Here is a 26,284-nt window from a genome sequence, read left to right as displayed (position 1 = left end):
GTTGTTCGTCAGTCTTTTAATTTTTTCAATCCAAAGGGTAAAAAATACGTCACAGGGATTTGAACAACAGAAATAATAAAGTAGTATTGGATTACAACCCAAAGTATGAAATAAATATACACGAGTCCACAGTGATTTTAATAAATGATTGAATAAGTTAATAAAAGGGGAAAGAAGAATTCCAGGTAAATGATGCAGTCAGTTCATCCTAAAAGAGGGGCATTTCATCCCTCCCTACTTAACTGTGGGCTGTACATAACGACATCCTTTTAAAGAGTAGAGCATGGAAGAGGCAGGCTAGGGAGTGAGGGATAACTACAGAGAAAAAGCCTGACAAAGACAACCGCAACCAGGTAATCCAGGTCAACATCGACGGTCATTGTTGACATTGTTGCTCAGTCTGTTTACTGCCAACAGGCCAGTATGTCAATGAGTTGCTGGGGCAAGTAACAGCAACTTCATCTGGAAAGCCAGCAGACCAAGGTGGTGGACCAGTGTCCCAAAGAACTGTCTGGCCCAGGTATGGATGCTAGTCCCTTTTATAGAACAGAGAAGGGAAGGTGAGGAGGTAAAAACAGGAATAAGCTGCTCCAAATAATTCCTGGTTCTAGCCAGACCCTGGAGAGAATGTGTTCATTTCTTCTTTCCTTCAGCCATTCACAGATAGACCTGGTCAGGATACTACCTGATTACTAAACAAGGTATATTAGCTTCATGCTCAGGCCTGGGAGGCAGGGTTCCCAGAGATGAGCCATTATGTATATTTTAAGATATAGGTAACATCCTTTCAGGGATTAACTTGTAGAAAAAACAATAGAATACAGAAGTATAAAGTAAAAGAAAGAGATCCAATATGGAGTCAAATTTGTTCTTCCCTATGATATACATGGGCTTACCTGGTGGCTCAGTGGTAAAGAATCTACCTGTCAATGCAGGAGACATGGGTTCAATCCCTGGATTGGGAAAATTCCCTGGAAAAGGAAATGGCAATCCACTCCAGTATTCTTGCCTGGGAAATCCCATGGACAAGGGAGCCTGGCAGGTAAGAGTCCATACGGTCTCAAAAGAGTTGGACACAACTTAGCGACTAAACAATTACATACATATCCTTAACATGATGTGATGAGAATGCCACTTCACTTCCGTAGTCAACCTCCCCCAAATGCATAGGCCCAGTCTATGAGAAAAAGATCAGACAAATTCCAGCAGAGGGTATTCTACAAAAAAAAAAAAAACAACCTGACCGTACTCCTCAAACTGTCACGTCATCAAAAATAAGAACAATCCGAGACTAAATGCGATGAGGTATCCCAAATGGGATCCTGGGACAAAACATGGTAAAAACTAGGAAAATCCGAATAGAAGTATGGACTTTAGTTGACAATAATATATCACTATAGGTGATTCAGACAGTAAATAATCCACCTGCAAAGAAGGAGACTTGGGTTCAATCCTTGGGTTGGGAAGATTCCCTGGAGAAGGGAATGGCTTCCCACTCCAGTATTCTTGTCTGGAGAATTCCAGGGACAAAGGAGCCTGGTGGGCTACAGTCCACAGGGGCACAAAGAATGACTGAGTGAATAACATTTGTGTGTAACAATAGTATATCACTACTGGGATCTTTAGTTGCAGCATGTCGGACCTAGTTCCTGACCAGGGATCAAACCTGGGCCTCCTGCATTGGGACCAGAGAATCTTAGGCACTAGACCACCAGGGAAATCTTACTATTGTTTCTTTAATTGTAACACACATCCATGCTAATATAAGTTGTTAATATTAGGGGAAACTGTATGCGGTGGGACAAGGGATATCAATGGGAACTCTCTGTACTATCTGTTTAATTTTTTCTGTAAATCTAAAACTGTTCTCATGCAACTGACTAGGGCTTAATTTCCAAATATACAAACAGTTCATGCAACTTGCAACAATAACGAAAAACATGAGCAACCCAATCAAAACATGGGCAGAAGACCTCAAGAGATATTTCTCCAAAGAAGACATATAGATGGCCAACAGTCACATGAAAAGATACTCAATCTTGCTAATTATTAGAGAAATGCAAATCAAAACTACAATGAGGTGCCACTTCACACTGGTCAGAACGGTCATCATTAAAAAATCTAGAAATAACAAATGCTGGGGAGGATTTGGAGTAAAGAAAACCCTCCTACATTGGTGTGACTGTAAACTGGCGTAGCCACTATGGAAAACTGTATGGATGTTCCTCAAAAAACTATAAACGGAACTACCATATGATCCAGCAATCCCATTCCTGGGCATATATCCTGACTAAACTATACTCAAAGAGAAACATACACCCTATGTTCATAGCAGCACGGTTCACAATAGGCAAGACATGGGAACAACCTAAATGTCTATCAACAGATGACTGGATAAAGGAGATGGAATACTATCAGACATAAAAAGGAATGAAATAATGCCATTTGTAGCAACGTGGATGGACCTAGAGATTATCACACTAAGTCACAAAGACAAATACCATGTGATATCACTTATGTGTAAAATCTATAAAGAAGGCTGAGCGCCAAAGAATTGATGCTTTTGAACTGTGGTGTTGGAGAAGACTCTTGAGAGTCCCTTGGACTGCAAGGAGATCCAACCCGTCCATCCTAAAGGAAATCAGTCCTGAATGTTCATTGGAAGGACTGATGCTGAAGGATGAATACTTTGGCCACCTGATGCGAAGGACTGACTCATGGAAAAGACCCTGATGCTGGGAAAGACTGAAGGCAGGAGGAGAAGGGGATGAGAGAGGATGAGATGGTTGGATGGCATCCCCGACTCGATGGACATGAGTTTGAGCGAGCTCCAGGAGTTGGTGATGGACAGGGAAGCCTGGCGTGCTGCAGTCCATGGGATCGCAGAGTCCGACGCGACTGAGCGACTGAACTGAACTGGTGTGTAAACTCTAAAGTGTGACGCAAATAAACTTATCTACAGAACAGAAGCAAACTCACAGACACAGAGAACAGACTTGTGGTTGCCAAGGGGGTGGGGGAGAGACGGATTGGGAGTCTGAGATGTGCAGATGCAAACTATTAAATACAGAATGGATAAGCAACAAGGTCCTCATTGCATAGCCCAGAGAACTATGGTCAATACCTGTGATAAACCACAATGAAAAAGAATATGAAAAGGACTATATATTATACATACGCGTACAGCTGAATCACTTTGCTGTACGCCAGAAATTAACACGACATTGTAAACCAACTATATTTTAATAAAATAAATTTTTAAAATATCTGTCTCGTTGTTTTAAATTGTATTTCCCTGATGCCTTCTGAGGCTAAATCTCTTTTTACATATGTTTTCTGTCAACTGCTTATTTCTACTTCTGCCCACTCTTATTTTTTGTTTTTTTCTTATTGGCTTATAATTTTTTTCATAGTAAGGATATTAGCCCTTTGTCTGTTACGCATATGTGGCAACAGTATTTTTTTTTTTTGGCTGTGCTAACAGTATTTTTTAAAGTATGCTGTTGGCCTTTCTGTTTGTGGAAACATATGTCACCCAGAAAAATGTTCTTCTGTAAAAAAAAATCTTTCTCTTTTGTAAGACTTCTGGGTCTTCTGTCCCTGCAAGGTTAAAAAATTATTCTTCTAATTTTTCTCCTAATATTTTTAGCTTTGATTTTTCACCCATCAGGGATCTGTTTTGCAGGTGGTGTCAGGTGAGAGGGGAGGATGTGGCTTTATTTTCTTCCAGATGGACCATCGATATGGCAGCATCATTTATTAAATATACAGACTTTCCCACCAACTTGCCGTTCCTCTTTAGCAGAATGTAAGTTGCCGTATAGAGCCTTAGATATGGGTCCGGGAGACTGTTCTCCAAGCTGTCATCAACATCCAGCTCAAGAACCCACACCCACCTTCTCCTTAAAAGCTGTACCCCCTGCCCCACTCCTCCCAGCTGGAATCACCCTTATCCCCACTTGATCTCCCTTACCCCCCACCTGACCTCCTATGGAAATCATTCATTCAAACCATACACTCATACATCGCGCTCCTCCTGAGTGTTAGGCACTGGACCAAAGAAGACTGCCCCTGTCTTCTAGGCATTCACAGTCTGGGAAGAGAAGGGAGAACAAAGTGAGGCCAAGTAACTCTGAGGGAATATTGATGGGAGAGGTGTCAATTCCATTTCAGAAATCTTCAAGAAGGGAATGACAGTGAGGTGGGTGAAGGGTCCAGTGGCGAGCAGGTGTTCACCAGGCAGTCATGGAGGAAGGAGCTGCCAGGTGGCATGAAGGGCATGTACAAAGGCATCAAGGCAAGGCAAAGCTTGACATGTTTGGGGAGATGCAAATGGTTCAGAGGCCCCAGAAAGGGGGTGCTGGGAGAGAAGAGAAAGCAAGGGGTAGGCTGGCATGGGAAGTCTGAGACAGACTGGGACCTAGGGCCTGGGACCCTTTGCTGCAATGCTTGCATCTGGACAAAATACAGAGACTATAAGGGAGAAAAAATAACTGCCTGCATGCATGGTTGGAACAAATTATGGACAAGATATAAAAAGGCCAAAAAACCCAACTGCCACTTTTGAAGAGCCCAGAGCAAGGGCAAAAGCAGGGTACTCTGTATGCCCCTTGCACACACCACCAAAAGGATAAGCAAGCCACCTAGCCACCCCTCAGGTCTGATCCCTGGACACACTCCTACCCTCACCGCATGTAAGGAACCAGCTCACCCTTCCTAGGTGAGCAAGCAGGCAGGGGGACCTATTACTTGATCTCGTTCCCCTTTGCTGCAACAGGGCCCCAGTAAAGCCTAGCTTGAAATTCTTGTCTGGCCTCTGGTCAATTTCTATTGATTAAGGAGGTCAAGAACCCTCGTCGGTAACAAGCAGGGCCAGAGTGCTCTCAAGTGTGCTGCAGCGCGTCTGCCTTTTCTCCTGAGAAGCACGGCGTGGCAGCAAGTGCGCCGACTCTCATATCCCATCTCCGCATTCTACCTGATCTGTCATATAATTACTATTTTGCTTTCAGTTGGGCTTCCCTTGTACCTCAACTGGTAAAGAATCTGCCTGCAAAGCAGGAGACCCCAGTTTGATTCCTGGGTCTGGAAGATCCCTTGGAGAACAGATAGGCTACCCACTCCAGTATTCTCGGGCTTCCCTGGTGGCTCAGACAGTAAAGAATCTGCCTGCAATGCAGGACACCTGAGTTCGATCTCTGGGTTGGGAAGATCCTTTGGAGAAGGGAATGGCTATCCACCCCAGTATTCTGGCCTGGAGAATTCCATGGACTGTATATCCATGGGGTCAAAAAGACCCTTCTGAGTGACTTTCACTTTTGCTTTCAGTTAGCTAATCTTTTCCCCTAAAATAAAATCATTTTAAAGAGTCACTTTGTATCACCTCCATAAATGGGAAACCAGTATCCCTTACTATAAATAAAATAAAATAGAAGAAAAAGCCTTAAATGGAAACATTTCTAGGAAAACTAAAATTGTTCATCTGTACTATTTGAAAAAAAAGGGAATATCCCAGCCAACACAACAAATACTTCACATTAGGACACACTGGTGTGCTGAGTGAAATAATGGGCTGCTGCTGCTGCTGCTGCTAAGTCACTTCAGTCGTGTCTGACCCTGTGTGACCCCATAGACGGCAGCCCACCAGGCTCCCCTGTCCCTGGGATTCTCCAGGCAAGAACACTGGAGTGGGTTGCCATTTCCTTCTCCAATGCATGAAAAGTGAAAAATGAAAGTGAAGTTGCTCAGTCGTGTCTGACTCTTAGCGGCCCCATGGACTGCAGCCCACCAGGCTCCTCTGTCCATGGGATTTTCCAGGCAAGAGTGCTGGAGTGGGGTACCATGGCTGCCTGGGTCCAAATCCCAGCTCTGAAGAGTATTAGCTATGGATCTCTGGGGAAGCCACCTTATCTCCTGAAGTCTCTGTTTTCCCATCTGTAAAATGTGGCGATAACAGAACCTACCCCACTAGGGACTGGCCACAGCCTGAAAGGGACCTTAGTCGGGCAACTCCCAGGAAGGGTCAGTGCAGCTGTGAAGAGACAGCAGGAAGGAAGCCATGGAGGTGTTGTGTGATTAAACGAGAGAATTTGGGTACCATTTCATGAGTGTTCTCAATATGCCTTGGCTAGTTTGAGGCTGTAGGAAGTCCTCCAAGGATATGAAACAGAAGATCATCTGGTTTGCATCTTTCCTTCGACTCCGGGGTAAGTAAGGAATGACTGGGAGAGACCCTTCCAGGCTGCTGTGGTCCTAGTGAGCAGGGATGGAGTCCTGAAGCCTCCAGCGGGTTGGAGGAGACACAACTGGACATCAGGAAGAGAGACTGGGGGTAAGGCTGGCACCAAGATTCTAGCGAGGTAGATGGTGGGGCCCTTTAAGGAAGAAGGAGCACAGGAGGCAAGACCATGGTCCAGGGTGTGAGGAGTATGACTCTGCATCCTTGGAGTTGGCAGTCTGTGAAATCCCACATCCAGAGTTGGCTGATTCAGGGCCTGACATTCAGGGCCTGACATTCAAGGGTGAGTAGGTTATGCCTTTGGGCCGAGGTCAGTCCCCGCCCTCCAAGCCTGAAAGGCAGCAGACTCCCTAGTCAGGTGTGGGCGCTCAGGAAACACCTCCATGGTGTCCTTCCTGCTGCCTCTTCACAGCTGCACTGACCCTTCCTGGGAGTTGCCCGACCAAGGTCCCTTTCAGGCTGTGGCCAGTCCCAGACTCATCTCCCAGTGTACCACCCTACATTGAAATCTGGGAAGGGCTGGGGCACTGGAAGGAACAGTAATGACCCCAAATGGGGTGGAAAGAGAATACTATGGAAGTCTTCCTCCTGAATTCTCTGGGGTCTCATTTGGCTCCCACTCCAACCCTGACCCTTCCTGAGGGCCCCTGGACCACCCCTGCCCCATCTTTAATCAGATTAGGAATTGGAAGGTTTTGATCCCATCTCCCCAGCAGAAACCCAGGTCAGCGCTGCTCTGAGAACCCTTCACCTCTGGGATCACCCTGACAGTGTCTGCTCCCCATCTCAATGCCCCCTCAACACTGCCCGCCACTCCCCCTCACCCCTACCTAGGGGTGCCCAAGAGTTTAGATAGGAGTTCCTTAAATGGAAGGGAGGTCCCGGTAGTCCTTCCTTCCACCGCTAGGCGTCACCATCGGCCTGGAAATGGAAGGCGCAGCCAGGCCCTCTGGATGCCTGGTGGGCAGCGGGCCCCGCTAGCTCTATGCGGGGTGCCAGGGACCCTACAGGAAGGACGCCTCGACCTCCAGAGGGCTGCCATTGGGTGCTCTGGACCCAATGTCCGTCGGGGGTCCAGAGGGGCACGTGTCCCGGAATTCTGGCCGCTGTGACCTGGAGTGGAGACGAACTGGAGGGCCAGGGTGCGTGTGAGCGTTGGAACCTGGGGGCGCCCCGCCTTTCCGCCCACCCTGCGCCTCTTCCGTGAAAAGAAAGTGGGAATTGTTCACTTACGGATGTTATGCTGACCCTTTCACAAATAAAGAACTCGAGGCTCCCTTTCTGTGCCCAGGTGGACGACCCCTCTCCCTGACTCAGTCGCGACCGTAACTACCCCAGAGCGGCCTCCCTGCAAAGCTCCTGATCCGACAGCGACGTGAACACCTGAGGTTGAATGAGTAACCGAATGCAAATATAAGGACAGGTGGCACTTACTGAGCACTTTCTATGTGCCAGACGCGGCTCCCAACAAACTCATACGTGCATACTGTTAACTATCCCCATGAAGAGGCTGGGCACAGAGAGGTGAAGGCATTTACCCAAGTCACAGTGGCAAATGCAGGATTGGGACCCAGGCAATCTGGTTCGAGAGCTCGATTGCTCAACAACGCCTCCGAGCCGGACAGGCCCTCCCTTGGCTTCAGGAGTTTCCACCAAGCGCTTGGGCGCCAGGCACTGGCGCGAGAGAGAGACAGAGAGAGCAGCACAGCGGGCCGGTGCGGCGTCATCTTCCTGGCGCGGCAAAGCGCCCCCAGGAGGCGCCCCAAGTGACCACCAGGCGGCGCGCTGACCCCACTTGCGTCCCACTCGACACGCCCGCGCGGTCTCCGCGTCCTCCCGGTGGGAGCTGGCGCTGACCACGGCGACCTGGGTCCAGCCGACAGGTGGAGAACAGCTGACCTGGTGCCAGGTGTGGGGTCCCTGCCAGGTGCCCTGCGGTCTAGCGGCCCAGGGCCTGTTTTCTTCCCCTTGCTTCTCACCTCCAAACATTCTGGTTTGTACCATGAAAGGAGCACAGGCAGACTCCTTATGTTCAAGCTTCACTGTTTACAAAGCTCTTTCCACCAGCTCAGTGCAGACAAAAGATCAAGGTACTATGTGCCCACTGGGAGCCAGATGTTCTCACCCTCGCAGTCCTCACCCGGAGAGAGGGGCAGTGCCAGCTCCCTAGACAGGCAGTGCCAGCCCCCCTAGAAGACAAGATGTTCTCCCAAGATCACCCACACAGCCAGTCTCAGGGCCAGGCCCTAATCCAGGGATCCTGGACCTCACGTTCTTACCCTTTCCTCTCAAGAGAGCACACGTGGGTGGTGTACAGCCCTCCTGGGTGGAGAGTCCCATGAGAGGCAGGGGCACAGACAAAATGACCCCTCAAAGAGGCAGGCACAGTGTGGGATGTTAGTGGGCAGCTTCACTCCGGCCTCTGGGGCCGGGGTATTCCCGTCTGCTTCCTGGCTCCCCTGTTCCCGCTCTGTGGTCACTCCTCCCTGCCTGACTGGCCCCGGCAGCCCGCTGTGTACCCTCACTGTCTGGGAGTCCCTCACATTCTCACTTCTGATAACTCTCGAGGTTTGCACACTTCCCAGTCTGGACCTTCCAGTGGGACCTTCGCCCTGCACTCAGCTCTTCACTGCGCCAGAGCACCTGAAGCACTTACCACCACCTGTCCAGAGCAGGGCACTGCATCCTCCCGCAAACCTGCCCTTCATTCTGTGTCCCTGGGCTAGAAAACTGGGGGCATCTCTGACTCCTCAACCACTGTCCTAGAGCCCAACTCCTCTTCATCCCACTACTTCAGTGTCTTTCAGGACCACCCCCTCCTGTCCACCCCCAAGGGATCTGCCCTAACTCAGGCCACCGCACCTCCTAGCTCCTAGCGTCATCCACTCTCTTAAATCTCCTGCCGGCAGAGTGATCTTTCTAGTGATCATTCTAAAGTGCAAGTCTGCTCCCAGTTTAAAACTTGTAAATTAGAAGTTTGTAATACAAAACATCTTAATCATAGGACAAAACCCAAACCTTTCACCAGCCCTGTAAAGCCCTGGGCCCATCCAGGCCCTGCCCATCTCTCTGCCCCCTTCTCACTCCCCCTCCTTCGTTGCTTTCACCTCCTCCAAAGCACCAAACTCTTCCTAGGCTCTCAGTCTTAGCATGCGCTGTTCCCTCTGCCTGGAAGGCCCCTCCCTAGCTTGATAGCTGGTGAGGCCTCCTCACTCTTCCAATCCCAGCTGAAACCGCACATCTCACAGAGCTCCCCCTGACCAATTCCAGGGAAAGTGGGACCCCTCCTTAGTTCCTCTCTCACTCAGAACTGGCTGGTCTTCTTCCTTCACACCACTTGCCAACATCTCAGAGCTTGTGTCTTCATATGCTTAGGTATTTAATCTCTGTCTCTCCCAGAGCCCAAATTCTCCACTTGAAGGACTGCCATCTCCCAATCACAGCCGTACGTACCCCCACACCCAGCCCAGGACCCAACATAAAAGTAGACATCCGATAACTATTTGTGGAACAAATGAATCTTTCATCTTGTCCTCATCAGAACCCCATTCCCAGCCTTTCTTTCATCTCTGGCCTTTGCATGAGTTGCTTCCTCTGCCTGGAAGGTTCTTTCCTTCTCCCACCTCAGCTGATTCACATATCATAAGACTAGTTTCTCTAGGATTCGTCCTTGGCCCCCTCATTAGAATTAGGGTTTCCCTCTGGGCTCCCCTGGTTTCCTCTAATAGCAGTCTATCATAACACTCAAAAATTGCAAATTTCCAGGTAAACAGGAGAGATTGTTAGCAACAATGATCTACTCCCGCCTGCGACCTCTCCGCTCCAGCTGGCTCAAGGGCATCCATTCTCTGCCTTTCAAACCATCAGGAGCCCCATTTCCTATTCATTCAATAAGCACTGATCAGGCACCCCTGTGTTTTTTTCTTTACTGCAGCACTGGAGTGGCAGAGAGGAGAGGAGGGATACAGACAGGATTCTTCCAAAGGTGAGACTGAAGCAAGTGAAAGCATCAGAAGTGCTAAGCAAATGCCCAGCCAACCCACATCCAGGGTGCAAGTAGGCACCAAGGAGGCTGGGGGCCAGGGGGCAGGACTGGCACATTGAGTTCTGCCCTCTTCATTGAGCATCTGCTGTATGCAGGGTGTGATGGGTGAGAGGGTTAGGGATATGGAGAGGTGACCCTGAATGGCAGACACATCTGGGGTTACCTCCAGCACAGCTGTGCAGAGTTCACTGAATTTGTGGTCTGTCTTCCCATCCTGGAAGCAGCTGGAAGAAACAGTGTTGGGTCCACTTCCCAGAGGACCCTCTGCCAAACCCTATAGTCTCTTTTATGACAGGCTGCTCTGTTCCGGTGAGCTGCTGCTCATTCCCTCTTTCTTGACATTCCCCACACACCAGTTTATCAAAGTCCAGAGGCCATTACCTGGGAAAGGGGCAAAAATGCATGGTCCTGAGCTCCCATCTGCAGACCTTGGAGTGGGACCTGGTATCTGCATGTGTACAGTTGCCTCAGCTTTGCACACTCATGTGAGAGCCCCATTGCTTCTGTTGCTTCTGGGATCAGCCCACAAACCCTCCTTGCACCTGGCTGCCAGCTTCTGCCCTCTGCCCACCCCTTAAATCCATCCAAGCCCCTTGTTCTACTTGCACATCCACACTCCCAGTACCCCAGGATAGACTCTGTTCTGCCTTTGGTTGGCTAACAGCACCCAGACTTGACTTGACCAAAGCCAACCCCCATTCCCCTGGAACCAATCTGCCTCCCCACCGCTGGTAATGCCCACCTCAGAGAGCATCCTGCCTACTGCCCAAGGCAGAGACTTGGTTATCAGACTTGACTCCCTGTCTCCCTTCCTCCCTTATTTCAGCAACAACTCAATCCTGATCTGCCTCCCCAGCATGTTTCCAGTCTCCCCATCTCTCTCACCCCAGATTGCATTTATCCCCTAACTGGTTCCCTCCAGAGTGCTAGTCTTTCCTCTTTCCTGTGAATTCTCCAAAACGTTCTAAAATGCAAATCTGACTATAATTACCAGCCCCCCACCCCTTAAAACCCTTCAAAGTGTTTTCAAGGTCCTAACCCCCTTGACCCACAGGAAAGACCTTGGGTCAGCTGGTCCCAGCTTCCTGCTCCAACTTCCTCCCCTCCCCTCTGAGCTCCAGTAACAGCAAACTGCTTCCGGTTCTAACCTCCAGATCTTAGACCATTCATTCGTCCTTTGGCACCACCTCCTCCAGGAAGCCATCCCTCTCCCCCCACACCCACACGCTCCTTGGAGTATCCATACTGACTGCTGGAAGGATCTTTCTACTCACCACACTGAGTTATAATCATTGATTTTCATGTCTAAGTTCCATACTAGCCAGTGAGATCCTTGAGGGCAGGGATGGAGTTCCATTCATCTGTGTATCCCAACCCCTGGCCTGGTGCCTGGCACCAAGGACAGGCTTGGCCAATGGTTGATAGATGAATGCGGAGTGGAAACTTGAAGGAAGAGAGTCAGGAAGGACTGAGAGGGCAGTGAGGGCAAGCCTGGCAGGAGGCTCAGCCAGAGCAAATGTGTGGGCAGTAGAAAAGAGCTTCCCTTTATTGCACGCCATGACTGCCCGCCAGCCATCGTGCCTGTGCTCTGCTTGCACATTCTGTCTCATTCAGTTCTTGTAACAACAGATCAGGAAACTGGCTTCAGAGAACCAAAGCAACCTGCCCAAGGTCACACAGCCAGGCCTGGAATGGAATCCAGGACTGTCTGGCCTGAAAATCTGTGCTCTTTCTGCTGGGTCACACTGCTCTCCTGGGGATAGGACCTTCTGGAGATGGACAAGGAGTGGGCCCAGCTACGCCTCTGCCTGGCTGAGCGCCGGAACCAGCTGCCCACGCTCAGGCCGACAGCTTCTTCCTTCCAGCCGGACCAGAGGCTCAGAGGCCAGACAAAGATTTATCTGTTCCTTCTTCCCCTGGCTTTGGTGGGGTGGGGGGTGGTCTTTGATTAGACATGCACACCCCCTAGCACCACCAGAGAAGGGCTGCTGTCTCCTGTACTGCCCAGGGTGCCTGGGGAATGCAGGGGGCCCCGTGACGCTGTCTGGGTTCTGCAGAATCTGTCTCCCTCATCGCACTTGGCCCAGGCTGATATTAAGATTCATCTGCATTCCCCATGCACCCGCCTGGCAGATGGTGGGGGAGGAGGCTGGGTGCGTGCTGGGGGCTGCAGCCAGAGACCAAGCTGGGCCTCGAGGGCCACAGCAGAGTGCCCACCCACCCTGCCCCATGGGCCGAGCCCAGGCTGGGGCCACTCCAAATGCTGGGGTACCTCCTCAGCCTCACAGCCTCTGAGAAGTGCTGGGTGCTGGGACTTGACCTTTGGTTTTTCTAAGGACTAAAGGGGCCCTGCAATTCCAGGAAGACAACGTGGAGATGTGGGGCAATGGGGGATGGGCCCCACTTTGCAATCTCGAATGAGAGTCTTTTTCTTCCTTCTTGCCCTGGAGGTTTGCAGAAACCTGAGACAGAGACCCTGCTGGCATAGGAGCCCCACATCCCAGCCTGTGACTCCCTGGATCACAGGAAGGACAGAGTGAAGAATGGAGGTACAGCCTCCAGGGGACTTGCTCACCTCACGTCTCAGCTTCTCAGGAGGCTTACCCCTGACCACAGCCCCAGATATCCAGCCTGGCCCCTAGCTGCCTTTTCATCCCAAGACTCCAGTCAAGTTTCCTGTCGCAGCGACTGGACTGAGAGGTACTGGGGGGAGGTGGGGAGGGTTATCCCAGCCCCTCTGAGTAAAGCAGAAGAGGATAGGAATTGATATTATAACCAAAGGAGTACAGGCTAGACACCCAGAAGAACTTCCCCCAGCACAAAAGCAAGTCCTGCAGACAGAAGTGGACTTTGGGCTGTGGAGTCAGGTTACAATAAGGAAGACCTTCTTTTCTGGCTCTCTTGTAATGGGGTTTGGGAAAAATAATCTTTTCAAATTCCAGGTCTCTTGGGGTTCAGGGCAGGGCAGCAGATTCTCAGTGCTCCTTACCAGGAACAGGGGCCCTGCTCAGGGTTGGAATTAGTAGGGTCCCTATCCCCGAGGTCACCACCCTGCCTCGCGGAGTAAACTCCGCCCCCAAATCCTGCCCCCTGCGTCCTAAATCCCCGGGTTGCGGGCCGGCAGGGGAGGAGTTAACTCCGGAGGTACCGGCTGGGCTCACAGTACCTGCCGCCGCCGCCGCCGCCGCCGGTGGTGGGAGGGACGAGGAAGCGGGAGCCGCCTGGGCGCCAGGAGCGCTCCAGTCTGGCGGGAGGCAGCGCGGGTAGCGGCGGCGGGGCTTGGCGCGGCCAGGGGCGTCCGCCAGGGGGCGCGCCGCGACGGGGCGGGAGGGGCCATCTGGCCTGGGGAATTAGCTCTGGGGCGAGCGCGCGCGCGGGTCCCCAACACATCTGGGCGAGAGCGACGCCGCTGGAACCGAGGGGGCATATCTGGAGCCGCGGAGCCACCGCGCAGCTGGGGCCCTTCGAGGCGGTCGGGGCGCACATCTGGTCGCGGCGAGAGGGGGCCGCGCCGCGCGCAGCTGGACCAGGGGAGGGGGCGGCGACTGCACAGCTGGACCGAAGCGGGCGGGGTCGGTCCTGGGCGGCTGGCCGCGCGGAGGGCCGCCAGGGGCCGGGGGACTGGAGCATGGGACGGCGCGCCTGAAAGAGCGGGCAGGGGTGAGGAAGGGCCTGGGACCCTGAAGGGAACAGACGCGAGGAAGGGGCACGAGAGCAAAGGAGGAAGATGCAACTGACTCGCTGCTGCTTCGTGTTCCTAGTGCAGGGCAGCCTCTATCTGGTGAGTGATCCGCGGGGAGCGGCGCGGAGGGGCGGGGGCCGGGAGGACTGGGGGAGAGCGCGGGAAGCTTCCGAGCCCGAAAACTTTCTCCCTTCCCCCCAGCATCCCGGGGATGGAGGAGAAGCCTCGAGGCTGGGGGAGAGGGCGGGTCCGAGGCCGGAGACTGTACGGGAAGGGTTAATAGGGGCGGGGAGAGGGTGCTGGGCTGGCCCACCTACTCGGCCGCTGGTGGCGGGAGGTGCGACGGGCACGAGGGAAAATGCCCGCAGACGTCGCCAAGGGTCACTCGACCTCTTCCCGGGCCCCGGGCCGTGCGGAAGGGTGGTGGAGGGTGGCTGTGGAGCTGATGACCTGCCAGGGTAGAGGGTATGGGCTCTTCCGTGACCTCGGGGACGCGGAGGGACCCGGAGGGCCCCGTGTTCTGGGGCCCCCAGCGCACTAGCTGGCCCAGGCGGGGGGTGGCCCCCGCGTCCCTCGCTCCCGCCTTCCCTCCCGCTCCCTCCCTCCTCGCCTGTTGTTTTCCTCTCCTCTCCCGGCTGCGCGCAGCCCGAGCCCCACAGGACCAGGGCAGGCGGCTCCCGCCCCGGGCGCTCGCGGCAGCTGAGCGGAGCGCCCGAAGCCCGCTCCCCGTGCGCTCGCTCGCGCCTTCCTGGCGGCCCAGGACGCGGGGAATCCACACCAGACCCCAGCTCAGGGCGCGAATCCCCTCCGACCGACCGCCACCTACCAATCCTGTCGTGGAGAAGCCTCAGACCCACATCTGGGTCTTCTCAAAACAATAATCCCCTTTGCCATTGTGTGGAAGAACCCTTCCCTTGTCACATCTCCCCCTAGGGCCCTTCTCTTCATCCTCCAGCCATTTAGCTGTGACCCCCCCCCGCCCCCCGCCCCCCCCCGCCCCCCCCGCCCCCCCCCCCCCCGCCCCCTCAGGGTTAAGTACACGCGCACGTCTTCTGCCTTGACCCCAGCCCCGCGGCCCTCCCCTCCTGCTGTCCCTCTGCCCCACCCTTGGGTCCTGGCAGGCAGGGACACCGCGCACAACCACAGACATGACCAAGGCCAGAACAGGGGATATGAAGACCCCGAACCCCTTTGTAGCCGTGCGTATGACAGCCTCAGGCATTCCACATCCTTATCCCAGGTCCCAGCAAATCCAGATGCTGCCCAGCTGTGAGCTGGTACACCTGGTGCTGGTTATGAGACACAGAGGGCCTTTCTTGAAAAGCTGAGCATACCCACGCCAGGCAGCTGTCCTCAGGGAACCTGGTCCATTCCCCGGTGCCCTCCTGAGCTGTCCTGTGTTTGAGCTTGTCAGGCTGTCCTGCTGGCCCTCCCCACAGCTCCTTCAAGAAGCCTCCCCAGATGTTGCCTGTCAGTAGAGTGGATGCAACAGAGGCAACCGAGCCTCCGCAGAGCTTTCCAGAGATCCCAGATGAGGGTAGGGTTTGGATAAAACTCCCGAAGAAGGACCCATCTGGTCCGAGAGCCTGGGAGTATGGTGGATTAGGAGGACTGGCCCTGAAGGACTTAGTGATGAAGGACTAGAAAGTGATGTAAACTGTGAGTCAGGTGTCCCCATCTATGAAATGGGAATAAGATCTCCTTCCTAGTATGTCGTATCCTGGCATGTTATCATCAGTGGAGTTTGGTCATCCTGGTTATGGAACTCACCCAGGTCTCCCTCAAATCCTCCCATTAAAACCTAAACCGCATTTGTACTTGAGAGAGAACTTCACTGGGTTCTGTTTTCTTTTCCATCATCTGTTGGTTTTTTTTGCCTCTGAGGGTAGAAACTCTCCCAGTGTAGGAATGGTGTCTCATTCAACAGACTAGAAAGTTCCCAAAGGCAAGGGCTGTACCTCCCCTGTCAAACGAGGGGCTCTCTCAGCAGAGAGATGGAGCACCCTACCTGACTTGGGGCTCTTTGAAGGCAGACAGTGTACCGCCCCCGTTAGCCTGGGAATATCACAGAGGCAGAGGCTGTATCTCTCCTAGACGACAACTGCTCTGTCAACAGAGGGGTGTACTTCTGCGGTCTGATGAAAGCTCTCCCGAGATCAGGAGCTGGGCCTCCCCCATCAGACTTGGAGCTCTCTTAAGAGTAGAAGCTGTGTACCTCTGCATCCTTGGTCCCTGGAGAGAATTCTCCACCATCCTTCCAGACTTTGAATAGTGGCCAGAGGCAGCACAGTGGCGAGAGGAGCTAGGGGTGACCTGAGTGTCAGAACATGAGATGGAACCATGACACAGGCCAGAATGCACACCCAACCCCCAGTGTAAGTGAGCGATGTGCCGGGGCCCCTCGGCCCCAAGTCAGAGTGGAAGGGAGGGGCAGAGAGATGGTGCTGGTGGTAGGGAGTGGTGGACCGGAATTCCTGAGTCCTCAGAAGGAAGACCCAGGTGCTCACCCTCCTCCCAACTCCCTCCGCAGGTCATCTGCGGCCAGGATGACGGTCCGCCAGGCTCAGAGGACCCTGAGCATGATGACTCTGAGAGCCAGACCCGGCCCCGGATGCCTCGAAAGCGGGGCCACATGTCCCCTAAATCCCGCCACATGGCCAACTCTACTCTCCTAGGACTGCTGGCTCCACCTGGGGAGGCATGGGGGGTCCTTGGGCAGCCCCCCAGTCGCCCAAACCACAGCCCCCCGCCATCAGCCAAAGTGAAGAAAATCTTTGGCTGGGGTGATTTCTACTCCAACATCAAGACGGTAGCCCTGAACCTGCTGGTCACGGGGAAGATCGTGGACCACGGCAACGGGACCTTCAGTGTCCACTTCCGACACAATGCCACAGGCCAGGGCAATATCTCCATCAGCCTTGTGCCCCCCAGTAAAGCTGTAGAGTTCCACCAGGAGCAGCAGATCTTCATTGAAGCCAAGGCTTCCAAAATCTTCAACTGCCGGATGGAGTGGGAGAAGGTGGAACGGGGCCGCCGGATTTCGCTCTGCACCCACGACCCAGCCAAGACCTGCTCCCGAGACCATGCTCAGAGCTCGGCCACCTGGAGCTGCTCCCAGCCCTTCAAAGTCGTCTGCGTCTACATCGCCTTCTACAGCACGGACTACAGGCTAGTCCAGAAGGTGTGCCCGGATTACAACTACCACAGTGATACTCCCTACTACCCCTCTGGGTGACCCTGGGCAGGCCACAAAGGGCAGGCCAGGGCTGGAAGGACAGGCCTGCCCACACAGGAAGCCATCTGTCTGGATACTGGGCAGGGAAGGGAAGGGGCCTCAGGCAGGGAGCTCCAGGGTGGAGAGGAGGAGAGGCCAAATGTGGCCAGAACCGGGTCTCAGGTGGTGGGGAAGGGGTCGTAGGTGCTGGCCCCACCCTGAGGCTGTGGAGCGAGCAGGACACAGGAGCACTGGCCGAGAAGTGGGTTCTCTGGGTGGCCTCACAGGGCTTCCCCACTGAGCGACAGAAAGATGCCAGGTCCAGGAAGCCCCTGGGGCAGACAGACCAATAGTTACTGAGAGGAGCCTGAAATCTTGGCTCCCTCCTTGCCATCCTGAGAAAGAAGAGCAATGAGGAGATTATTTCATCAATGTGGTCCGAGTGAGCAATGCAGGATGGTTGAGCTGGGGCGTCCTGGCAGCCAGCAGCAGGAACTCTCCAGCCCCACCCAGGGGGCAGCCCTGAGCCCTCATCCTGGACTATGGTCTGAGCTCGGCTTGAGGCGGAAGTGGTGACCCTTGGAGTCTTTGATGTTTTGGCAGAGAGGGAACCTGCTCCTAGCCAGGCCTCCCCTTTCCAAAATCGCTTCTCTTGCCATTCCTCCCCACCCCACCCTCGAGCTGAAGTACCCCTCTGTCCGTAAGACAAGGACGATTGCGATTCTCCCGGCACCAAGGCCACAGGTGGAAGCCACCCGTGAGCCACGTGTTCCTCCCCCGTCCTGCCCCTGCTGGCTCCTCTGGGAGTGACCTTATCCAGCAAGTGACCCTTCCACAGCCAGCCTCGCCCATCAGCCCAGGGCCCGCCTGGATAAAGATGCTGCCTCCCTCGTGGCCCGCTCGGGGCTGGCGAGGCCACACTGTGGTGGGTGTGCTGGACGTGTCCCGTAGTGTCTGTCTGTGGGGGTGGGGGTGGGGGGTGGGGTTTGTGAAATCACCTGATGGTCAACTTGTGTGTGCAGACTCTTGTTCACTGAGCAGGGAATAAAGCTTTCCTGGATATCGGACTCTGAGTTGTTGGGGACAGGGGGTGGGGGGAGGGCCCCGGGTGCCCAGGGTCTGGCCGGCGTCTCTCAGATGACAGCAGGACATTTCCTGAGGCCAGAGCTGCGGGGCTCCAACAGCTGCTGGAGCTGATGCTCCAGGGATTCCCTCCCCGCCCCTGCCTAGCCCCGGAAGCTGGGCAGATGCTGGGTGGGCCTGGCGTTTGCCAAGCACCTGGGAAGGAAGAACTAGCAGGCAGGTGGGCCACACAGGGTGGGTGATCCTGGTCACCTTCCCGGGTCGCCGTTTGGGTGGGCCCACTGGGGTACCAATGTTCTGTCAATATTTGCTCTGTGGCTTTGGGTAAGTCCACTGTCCTCTGGTTCTCTTCTCATTCTTTATAAAATGAGGAGCTTGCCCAGCCCAGAGGTTCTCAAATGTGGGTGGGCTTCTGAACCAAGAGGGTTGTTAAAGCACAGACTTCTGAGTTCTACCCCAGAGTTTCTAATTCAGCAGGTCTGGAGTGCAGCCTCAGGATTTGCCTTTCTAACGAGTAGCGAATGCCCAGGTAGACACTGATGCTTCCGGCCCAGGGACCACACTTTGAGGGCCGCACACATGTCCTCTGAGTCCCTTTCTGGCTCTGGCTCCCTGAGACGAGGAGACACTGCCAAGGCTCTATCCTAGTTGTGATTTCCAGCGGCTCCTCCTGCAGAAGTCTCCTGGGAAGGGTCCCATCAGAGAATCAGGGGTATTGGGTTTTCAGTCTAACACACTTGGGGAGGAACAGGCCGGGGTGGGAGGGAGGACCGTAGGGGCTTGGAAGCAGCCATCCCTGTGCTCCGGCCCACAGCAGGTCACCTCATCTGGGAGTCAGCTGGGCCCTTTGGGGCTCCATGAGGGGAAGGCAGGAGCCAAGATCGTGGTGCCCTCTCTGGAGGCCACTCAAGGTCTGCTCTCCTGGGAGGGCGGCACGCAGGCCTCCTGCATCCCTTGCGGCCAGGTCGCCAGAGTGAGGAGAGTCTTAGGGTGCTCTGGCCATCCCCAGCCTATCTCCCTTGCCCAGCAGCACACAGCACAGACTATGCCCTCACAGCACAGACAGAGCTCGTGGGGCCATAGAAGCCACGTTGCTGTCACCCCAGGTTGTAGGAAGTGACCCAGGAAGGGCAAGTGACTGGAGCCCATGCTCCCATCCCAGCCTCTTCCCCACCCACCCGCCACACTGTGCTTCCCAGGGCATCTCTCCTCAGCAGAGATTTGAGAGCTCCTCCATGCCTCCCACTCCCTTCCCACCCTGGGGACAGGGGCCTGGCCTTGCCCTTGGGGGTCTGGGCTTGCTGGATTCTGCTGCATTGTCCCACCTGTGGATTCACAATGGACACCGACCCTGAGCAGCTCCCTCAGCCCTGTGGCTGTGCTGGGCTCCTTCCCCATCTAGCCTGGCTGAACTGTCAGCAGGGCCAGGGGCACTCTGACCCAACCCCTTCAGCTCCTCTCCTCCTGAGGAGAGCCAGATGCTGCCGACAGCTGGAGGGCTGGCCTGCCTGGCACACATTCCGCCTGCACAGGGGGTGGGTTCATTTTAATAACTTCATTTCACCCGTGCGCACACTCTGCTGCCTCATCCCTCCTTTTCCACCTTCCCAGTAACCAGCGGCTCCTCTCAGTTAAGATCTTGCTAACAAATTTCCTCCCGAATCATAATTCTTTTGAAATAGTCCTTGCGCCCTACTGATCTTGCTATCACCAGATACTTCTGCCCCCGCTCCCCCAATCCCCACAAAGGGTAGGACACTAAGCATCTGGCTATGAAGGTGCCAACCTTTGCCCCCTTGATGAGCAATGCCTAGGGCATCTGCCAAGGAGATGAGATGGACCCCCAGTTCCCAGCAAGTGCTTGGACCACTCATGCCATTCAAAACTCACAGGAGAGCAAACTCTTCAGGAACAAACCGGTCTCCTGTCCCAGAGAGAAGCTCCAGGTGCCTATCTTTGCCTACACCCTGCCGCCGCTGCCTGCTCTTCTTGCGGCCCTGCTCTCCAATCTGCTCAACTTGGCTGGGGAGCTGGCCAAAGGCAGGGGCCTTATCGCCTCCATTTGAGTGGAGCCTCTGGGACAAGCCCTCCAGACTGGGGGCTTTTTGGGGACATGACTTGTAAATCCCCACCAGCCTGGGGAGCCCCTGGGGCCAGGGTCTGTACCTCCCAGGTCAGACTGAAGAGCTTCTGACGCCAGGATTTGTGCCTCCCTCATCAGACTGGAGTCTCTCTGAGAGCAAGAAATGCAGTATCAATGCAGCAGGGAAAGCTTGTTCTTTTTTAAGTATTGGAACAGCTGAAGGTGGCCTCTGCCCTCATCCTGGTGCACATCTGGGCAAGCAACCCCTCCTGGGCCTCAGCATCCCCATCTCTAATGGGGTGAACCTTCCCAGTGGTCTGTGAAGCTAATAAGAGGGAATATATGTCAACTGGCAGTGATGGTGAGTCGTCCTTTTGGTGAAGCTTAAGGCAAAAGCAAATGGGTGCCTGGGTCCCCCCTCCCTCCTCTCTCCACCCTTCCTCCTTACCCTCTTCCCAGGGATGAGCAAGCAGGAACTGAGTCACCCTCTTTCCCATCCTTGGCAGGAATGCTGGTGACCTTGCATATGGCAGACTTCTGTGGTGAGGCCCATTGCTCAGAGATGAATGAGGTGGTAGGTGGGTAGGGAATCTGGGGAAAGGTATGTTTGGGGGTGGAGTGACCAAGTTCTGGATTATCAAGGGGGTATGTGTAGGGGGTTGTGGGAGACACAGTGAACCAGTTGCTCTGTGCTGGGAAGTGATCCAGTGTCAAGGTTGGGAATAGGAGAGAGAAATGTTACTTCCAAAGGCTCTGAGTCCTCTGGTACCACCAGGAAAACCAGGGGCTGGGTGATGGGTGAGGAGAGGGACCACTAGCCCCGCTAGTTGGAGCCAAGTGCCCATTATACCAAAGTCCTGGAGAGGCAGCTGCCACAATTTCCAAGGCACAATGCCACAGGAGACTGGCACTCAGCTGGGCGCTTGGTTCTGGTTCCACAGGAGCCTGGTTTCCTGTTGGTCTGCCAAACTCAAAGGCTGACCTGATAACAATCCAAGCCAAGGTGTCTCATTCAAAGCCTCCCAGTTCATCTCAGAGCCACTTGGCTAGATGGTCCCAAGGGAACAAACTAGCTCCTCCTGAACCACAGAGGCTACCAATGAACTGCCAACATGACAGTTGCAGAAAGATGTATCTGGACCCCACTTCTGAGTCTATAATTTGCTAGCTGGGTGCCCTGGACAAACGACACAATCTCCCAGAGCCTCCTTATGTGAATATCTAGGGGTCTACCTTCCTTGGGACATTGTTGGGAAGACTAAATGAGTTGCTCAACAAATGTCACTTTCTCCTGTTTGTTTCTGGATATGGGTTTGTGTTCACTTCAGGCTTACTCCTAGTGTGGAGATGTGAAAAGGTCCCAGGCTGGAGGTAGGAGACTTGGGTACCCATAATGCATGTGGCAGAGACCACTAATATCTATTTCCCCTGTCTACATATTAATAGTAATAGAATTCTCCATTTTTACCTGGGCAGTTGGAGGCCTGAAAAAACAACAACAACAACTTCATTTCACTGCCTCTCTTGCACCTAGATGTGGCCATGTGACTTAGATCTAGCACATGACATGTAAGCCAGTTATTTGGCAACTTCCAAAAATCTTAAGGCTTTGCCCCTTCTTCTTTATTTCATCCTGCTGCCTGGAATATATATGTGATTGCTGAAACTCTGTCATCTTAGACTAAGAGGGATAAGAGCCATACCCTAGAAGTGGCAGACCAATGAGCTGGAAGAAGATGCTGATTCCTGAAAATTTTGTGGAATAGAAATATCATATCAGGGGCTTCTCTAATGGCTCAGAGCTAGAGACTCTGCCCATCAATGCAGGAGACACAGGTTCGATCCCTGGTCCAGGAAGATCCCACATGCCACAGAGCAGAGCAACTAAGCTACTGAGCCTGTGCTCTAGAGCCCATGTGCTGCAACTGCTGAAGCCTGCGTGCCTAGAGCCCACTCACTGCAGCTAGAGAGGCGCCCCTGCTCACCACAACTAGAGAAAAGCCTGCACAGCAATGAAGATCCAGCGCAGCCAAATAAATAAATAATTTTTAAAAAGAAATATCATACCAGTCCTAGGCTTCTACCTTCAGACTTTTATGTAAGAGAAAAATCAACATTTTATCTTACTGGGTCTCCATTTCTAACAGTTAGGTCTAGCCCCACTTTATTCACTGGATGTGGTTGAGTGCTTCACTGCTAAGGATCTCGTCTGTAGAAATGAGAAAATGCTCACATATCTTCTCACCCTTCCAAGAGGTTTTATCAACACACGGACAAGAAGGAACTTGGGAAAGCTCTGGTATTCTGCCCCCTCTCTGGCATTGAGGGGCACAGCCACCATTTGGCGGGTGTAACAAGTTGCTGCCGCATTGCAGGGGGCCCCTGAGAAGCCCAGAAGGATCCTGTATCCCTGTCTGAAAGGCCCCTCATCCCCAAATTTAGTCCCCATGCGTCTGAGTCCCTGTCCACATTCTGAGGTTGGTGACGTACAATCGTCATTAAGGGCCTGACTGGTCCCAGCCAGATGGGATCCTAATTTAATTAAAACCCTTTAATTACCTGCAACAACACAGCTCTGGAAGTCCAATACAGAAGGGGGCATGTAATGGGAGGGGGATTGTTGACAGAGTAGGGGCTGCCCTTACATCACTCTGGGGAGCTGGGCTTGTACAGCGCTTCTCCCACAAGGGTGGGCACAAACTATGAAGCAGCCTGTGCAGCCCATGCTTCTGGTGTGGTGAGTTGACTGCCAAGCGGGGAGTGAGGCAAACCAGGCCCTTGGGGATAGAGTACCAGGCTCCTGAACCCAAAACTGTCAATGTTGGTTTTGTGTTTATACTGAGACCAGCACAGGCTGTATAAGCTCAGGTTTGAGCTCCCCGAACCAGTCTGGGTAGGAGCAGGTATGGTTCTAATTTCTCCTGAATTGGCCTGGCTTAAGAAACAGGGGCACTTCTGCTTCCACCCAGGAAAAGCAATGCCCCTGTGAACTCAAGAGGTATTATCCACCTGGGAAGGGAGATGAAAGGGGGTGACTTAGGTAGGCTGCAGAGGGACCATGTGGTTTCTTAGGGTCTAGCAAGGAGCCCCCTACCCCCAACTTGGTGCTGGCCCTCAACTGGCTTCTCCCTGTGAAAGCAGAAGGCACTGGCCCAGGCCAGGCTGGAGCCTGCCAAGCCTTGGCGGGGCAGACTCAGAAATCAAGACTCCGTGAGTTGGGCTATTTTTAAGCCTTGTGGATATAATACATTAATCCCTTCTGTTCTCCCTTAGTATTTATTCATTCAACAAATATTGTTTAATAAAGCCTCTGAAAGTTCCAGCTGGTCTCCACGGGGCCAGATCATCAGGGGAAGAGGCTTCAGTTCACACTTGAACCAGAGCCTTAAGGGACATATTCTACTGTGGTCAGTGTGATGTCAATGGCTAGGACTGAAGCAAGAAACCTCAAGAAGAGGAAAAAACTCAAGGAAAAAAGTAGGAGCCATGAGTCCCCACCACTCCATACCCAAATGTTCTCCTTTTGAAGCTGAAGCCAAGAGCACTGTCATCGAACTTGTTCCCCAGTACCCAGGCTCTGGCCTTCCCATCTTCCTCCTCCCGGCCAGCATCCAGCCTCAACGCTCCATTCCACCTTGCTTCCTCTGGTATCCCCTGGCATCCACGGTCCTCTCAAAAGAGCCTGCTTCTACCTTTGACTCAGGTTGAGTCTGGAGTGCTATGTAACTGCCAACTTGGGGACTGTCCCAGCAGGAAAGTAGGTGTTGCCCCAGATTAACGGGAAACTGGACACAGGAACTGTCGCTCCCCATCAGATTGGAGACTCGTGAGGGCAGGTGCTGTGTCCCTGTCCACCTGGCCTGGAGGCTCCCCAGAGGCATGAAGGCCTTCCTTTGAGGCATATCTGCTCAAAAGTGTCCTGCACACATCCTCTCCCTGGGAGGTCATCCCTGATGGGCCTCATTGGACGGTGCGCTGAGGCGTGATCACAGCCTTCGCTCTGCCAGCTTGGGAGAGGAAGTGACAACGGGGGGACAAGCTGCCGCACTGTTCTCACTCCAGCAGCCTGGGTCCTCCTGGCTGGGGGAGAGGGGATGCAGGGAAGGTGAGGCAGCATGTCAGTGCTGGCACACCTCTCCTCCCACCTGTCCCGTTAGCGTGTGCTGTCTTTTCTAGAATGGTCTTCAGAGACCTGGGTTAGCTCCGGGGACTCAGTGAGGGGCATTGGGCGTCACAGGAAAAGCCAGGGTCTTTCATCTCTTAACCCAGTACCTGCTCTTTCCTGATACCAGGCTTCCTCACCCCTGATCCCCTTCGTGACTTGAGGAGTGGTCCCATCTGAGGAAGGATGGCCTGTCCAGCCCCAGGGAGACTGGGCTCGCCCACCTTGGGGTCAGAGCAAGGCCATTCCCTAGTCAGGATGTGATTGGCTTGGTTGCCATGTGACCTTGTTCAGGTCCCCTAAGCCCTCTGGGCCTGGATGGCAGTTCTTTCCCCCACCTGCTCACAAGGTTCCGTCAAGGAGCAGCTCTGGTGCAGTCGATCTGGTTTATGTAGGACTGTTGCCATCTGGCTGGGCTCACAGCCATGGGGGAGAGGGCTGATTTTTCATTCTGTCCAGGGAAGGCTGTGGAAGGCAGCACTTGAGCACACCAATGCTGGAACCAAGTTGCCTGGATTCAAGTCCTTGCTCTGCCACTTCCTAATTGTAGAATTTTGGCAAGTTATTGGACATCTTTGTGCCTCCTTTCCCTATCTGTAAAATTGGGGTGATCTTTACCTGTCAGAGGGCTGCTGTGAGCTGGAAGATGTAAAGCAGTTGAACTGTGTTTGGCACAGCTGCCCTGAGCACAGTCCTAGCCTGTAGCCCTCTTTGAGCCTGGCCAAGCCTGGGTACGAGGGAGGGAGAATGGCCATGGGCAGGAATGTGCAGGAAGAAAGATCCACAGGGAAGGTCAGAGGTCTGTCGTGTCTACAAAAGATGACGCACACAAAGGAATCTACTGATTCTGGTTGAGAAGCAGAGCTCTTGGTTGCGTTCCTACTGCTCCTTGTGCCCCAAATCCCACTTCCACACTCCAGAAGCCCCGAGGTATTTCCCCTGGGACTTTGATTGGTAGGCACAAGGCTTGGGGAATGCAGGTGGCCAAAGGGTCTTTATTTAGAAGCAGAGTTAAACTCCCAGAGCAGTCAGCCAAGCGTGCTCCCAGGGCTGACGCAGCCTACAGTGTCCTCTCTTACCTTACTTTGCCCCACCCCATCTCATCTGTCTTTATCACCTCCACCCAGTGGACCAATTTCTCAGCAACTTGGATGGTCTCTGGTCCCTTGCTGGTACTCCTGGGAACTGGGTGTGTGAAATGTGCCCATTTCAGACTGTACCCCTGAGGGTGAGTCCCTGAGGACTGGGCCTGTGTGACCCGTTTCTTCCACACTTCGAGAAGGTCCAAGGGCATGGGGTAGACATGGGGCCTGGCAGTAAATCTTGTGACTCACTGATAGCTCTGAACTCTATCATGGGAGTCTTTCACAGGAACAGAGAGAAGGAGAAGGGAAGACACAGGTCAAGAGGCAGCTGAAACCCTGCCCTGTGGCATCTGCAATAAATAAGGAGGATGCTGTTTGGGGAAATCAGGGGTAGGTGGAGGATACTAGAGTGTGGAAAGGTATATAAATGCCCCATTTACCAGTCTTGGCAGCTCCCAGGTCAGGGGTAGGAGGGAGCCTGCTCTGCTCAGTCAAGCTCTGCCATCTGCTGCATCTCAGCGGAGATCAGCACTGGAGGGCTCGTTGTAGGCAGAGTTTCTTTTTTTTTTAATGCGACAGGATCAGGCTCAAGATGTCACTCTAGTGAGTGGTACTGGAGACAGGGGAGAGAAATGTCTAGGAAAACAGGGGAGAAATAATAGAAGCTTCCATGCTCCAGGAGGAGGGAAGGTCAG

At 53.5% G+C, this 26,284-nt stretch overlaps 1 protein-coding gene across 2 annotated transcripts; it reads left to right on the top strand.

Moving 5' to 3' along the window:
• Positions 1-12,582: 12,582 nt before the first annotated feature.
• NXPH3 (neurexophilin 3) lies at positions 12,583-18,237 on the top strand. 2 transcript variants are annotated; one of them, XM_024980375.2, is made up of 2 exons: positions 12,583-12,980; positions 16,493-18,232. In XM_024980375.2, the coding sequence occupies exon 2, from the start codon at positions 16,574-16,576 to the stop codon at positions 17,195-17,197; it is 624 nt and encodes a 207-aa protein (XP_024836143.1). In that variant the 5' UTR covers positions 12,583-12,980; positions 16,493-16,573; the 3' UTR covers positions 17,198-18,232. The 2 variants fall into 2 exon arrangements, with proteins under 2 accessions (XP_024836143.1, NP_001179753.1); NM_001192824.2 differs by lacking the exon at positions 12,583-12,980 and adding an exon at positions 13,831-14,061 and having other exon boundaries at positions 16,493-18,237.
• The last annotated feature ends 8,047 nt before the right edge of the window (positions 18,238-26,284 follow it).

The sequence above is a fragment of the Bos taurus genome, chromosome 19, assembly GCF_002263795.3.
Source record: "Bos taurus isolate L1 Dominette 01449 registration number 42190680 breed Hereford chromosome 19, ARS-UCD2.0, whole genome shotgun sequence".
In the NCBI taxonomy this organism is placed as follows: Eukaryota; Metazoa; Chordata; class Mammalia; order Artiodactyla; family Bovidae; genus Bos; species Bos taurus.
This window is presented reverse-complemented; position numbering and strand designations above follow the sequence as displayed.

Excerpts from the sequence above, each read along its gene's own strand:
- NXPH3 (NM_001192824.2), top strand. The coding sequence starts at position 14,008 with ATGCAACTGACTCGCTGCTGCTTCGTGTTCCTAGTGCAGGGCAGCCTC. Across the intron at positions 14,062-16,492 it reads TGCAGGGCAGCCTCTATCTG|GTCATCTGCGGCCAGGATGA; the intron begins GTGAGTGATCCG and ends CTCCCTCCGCAG.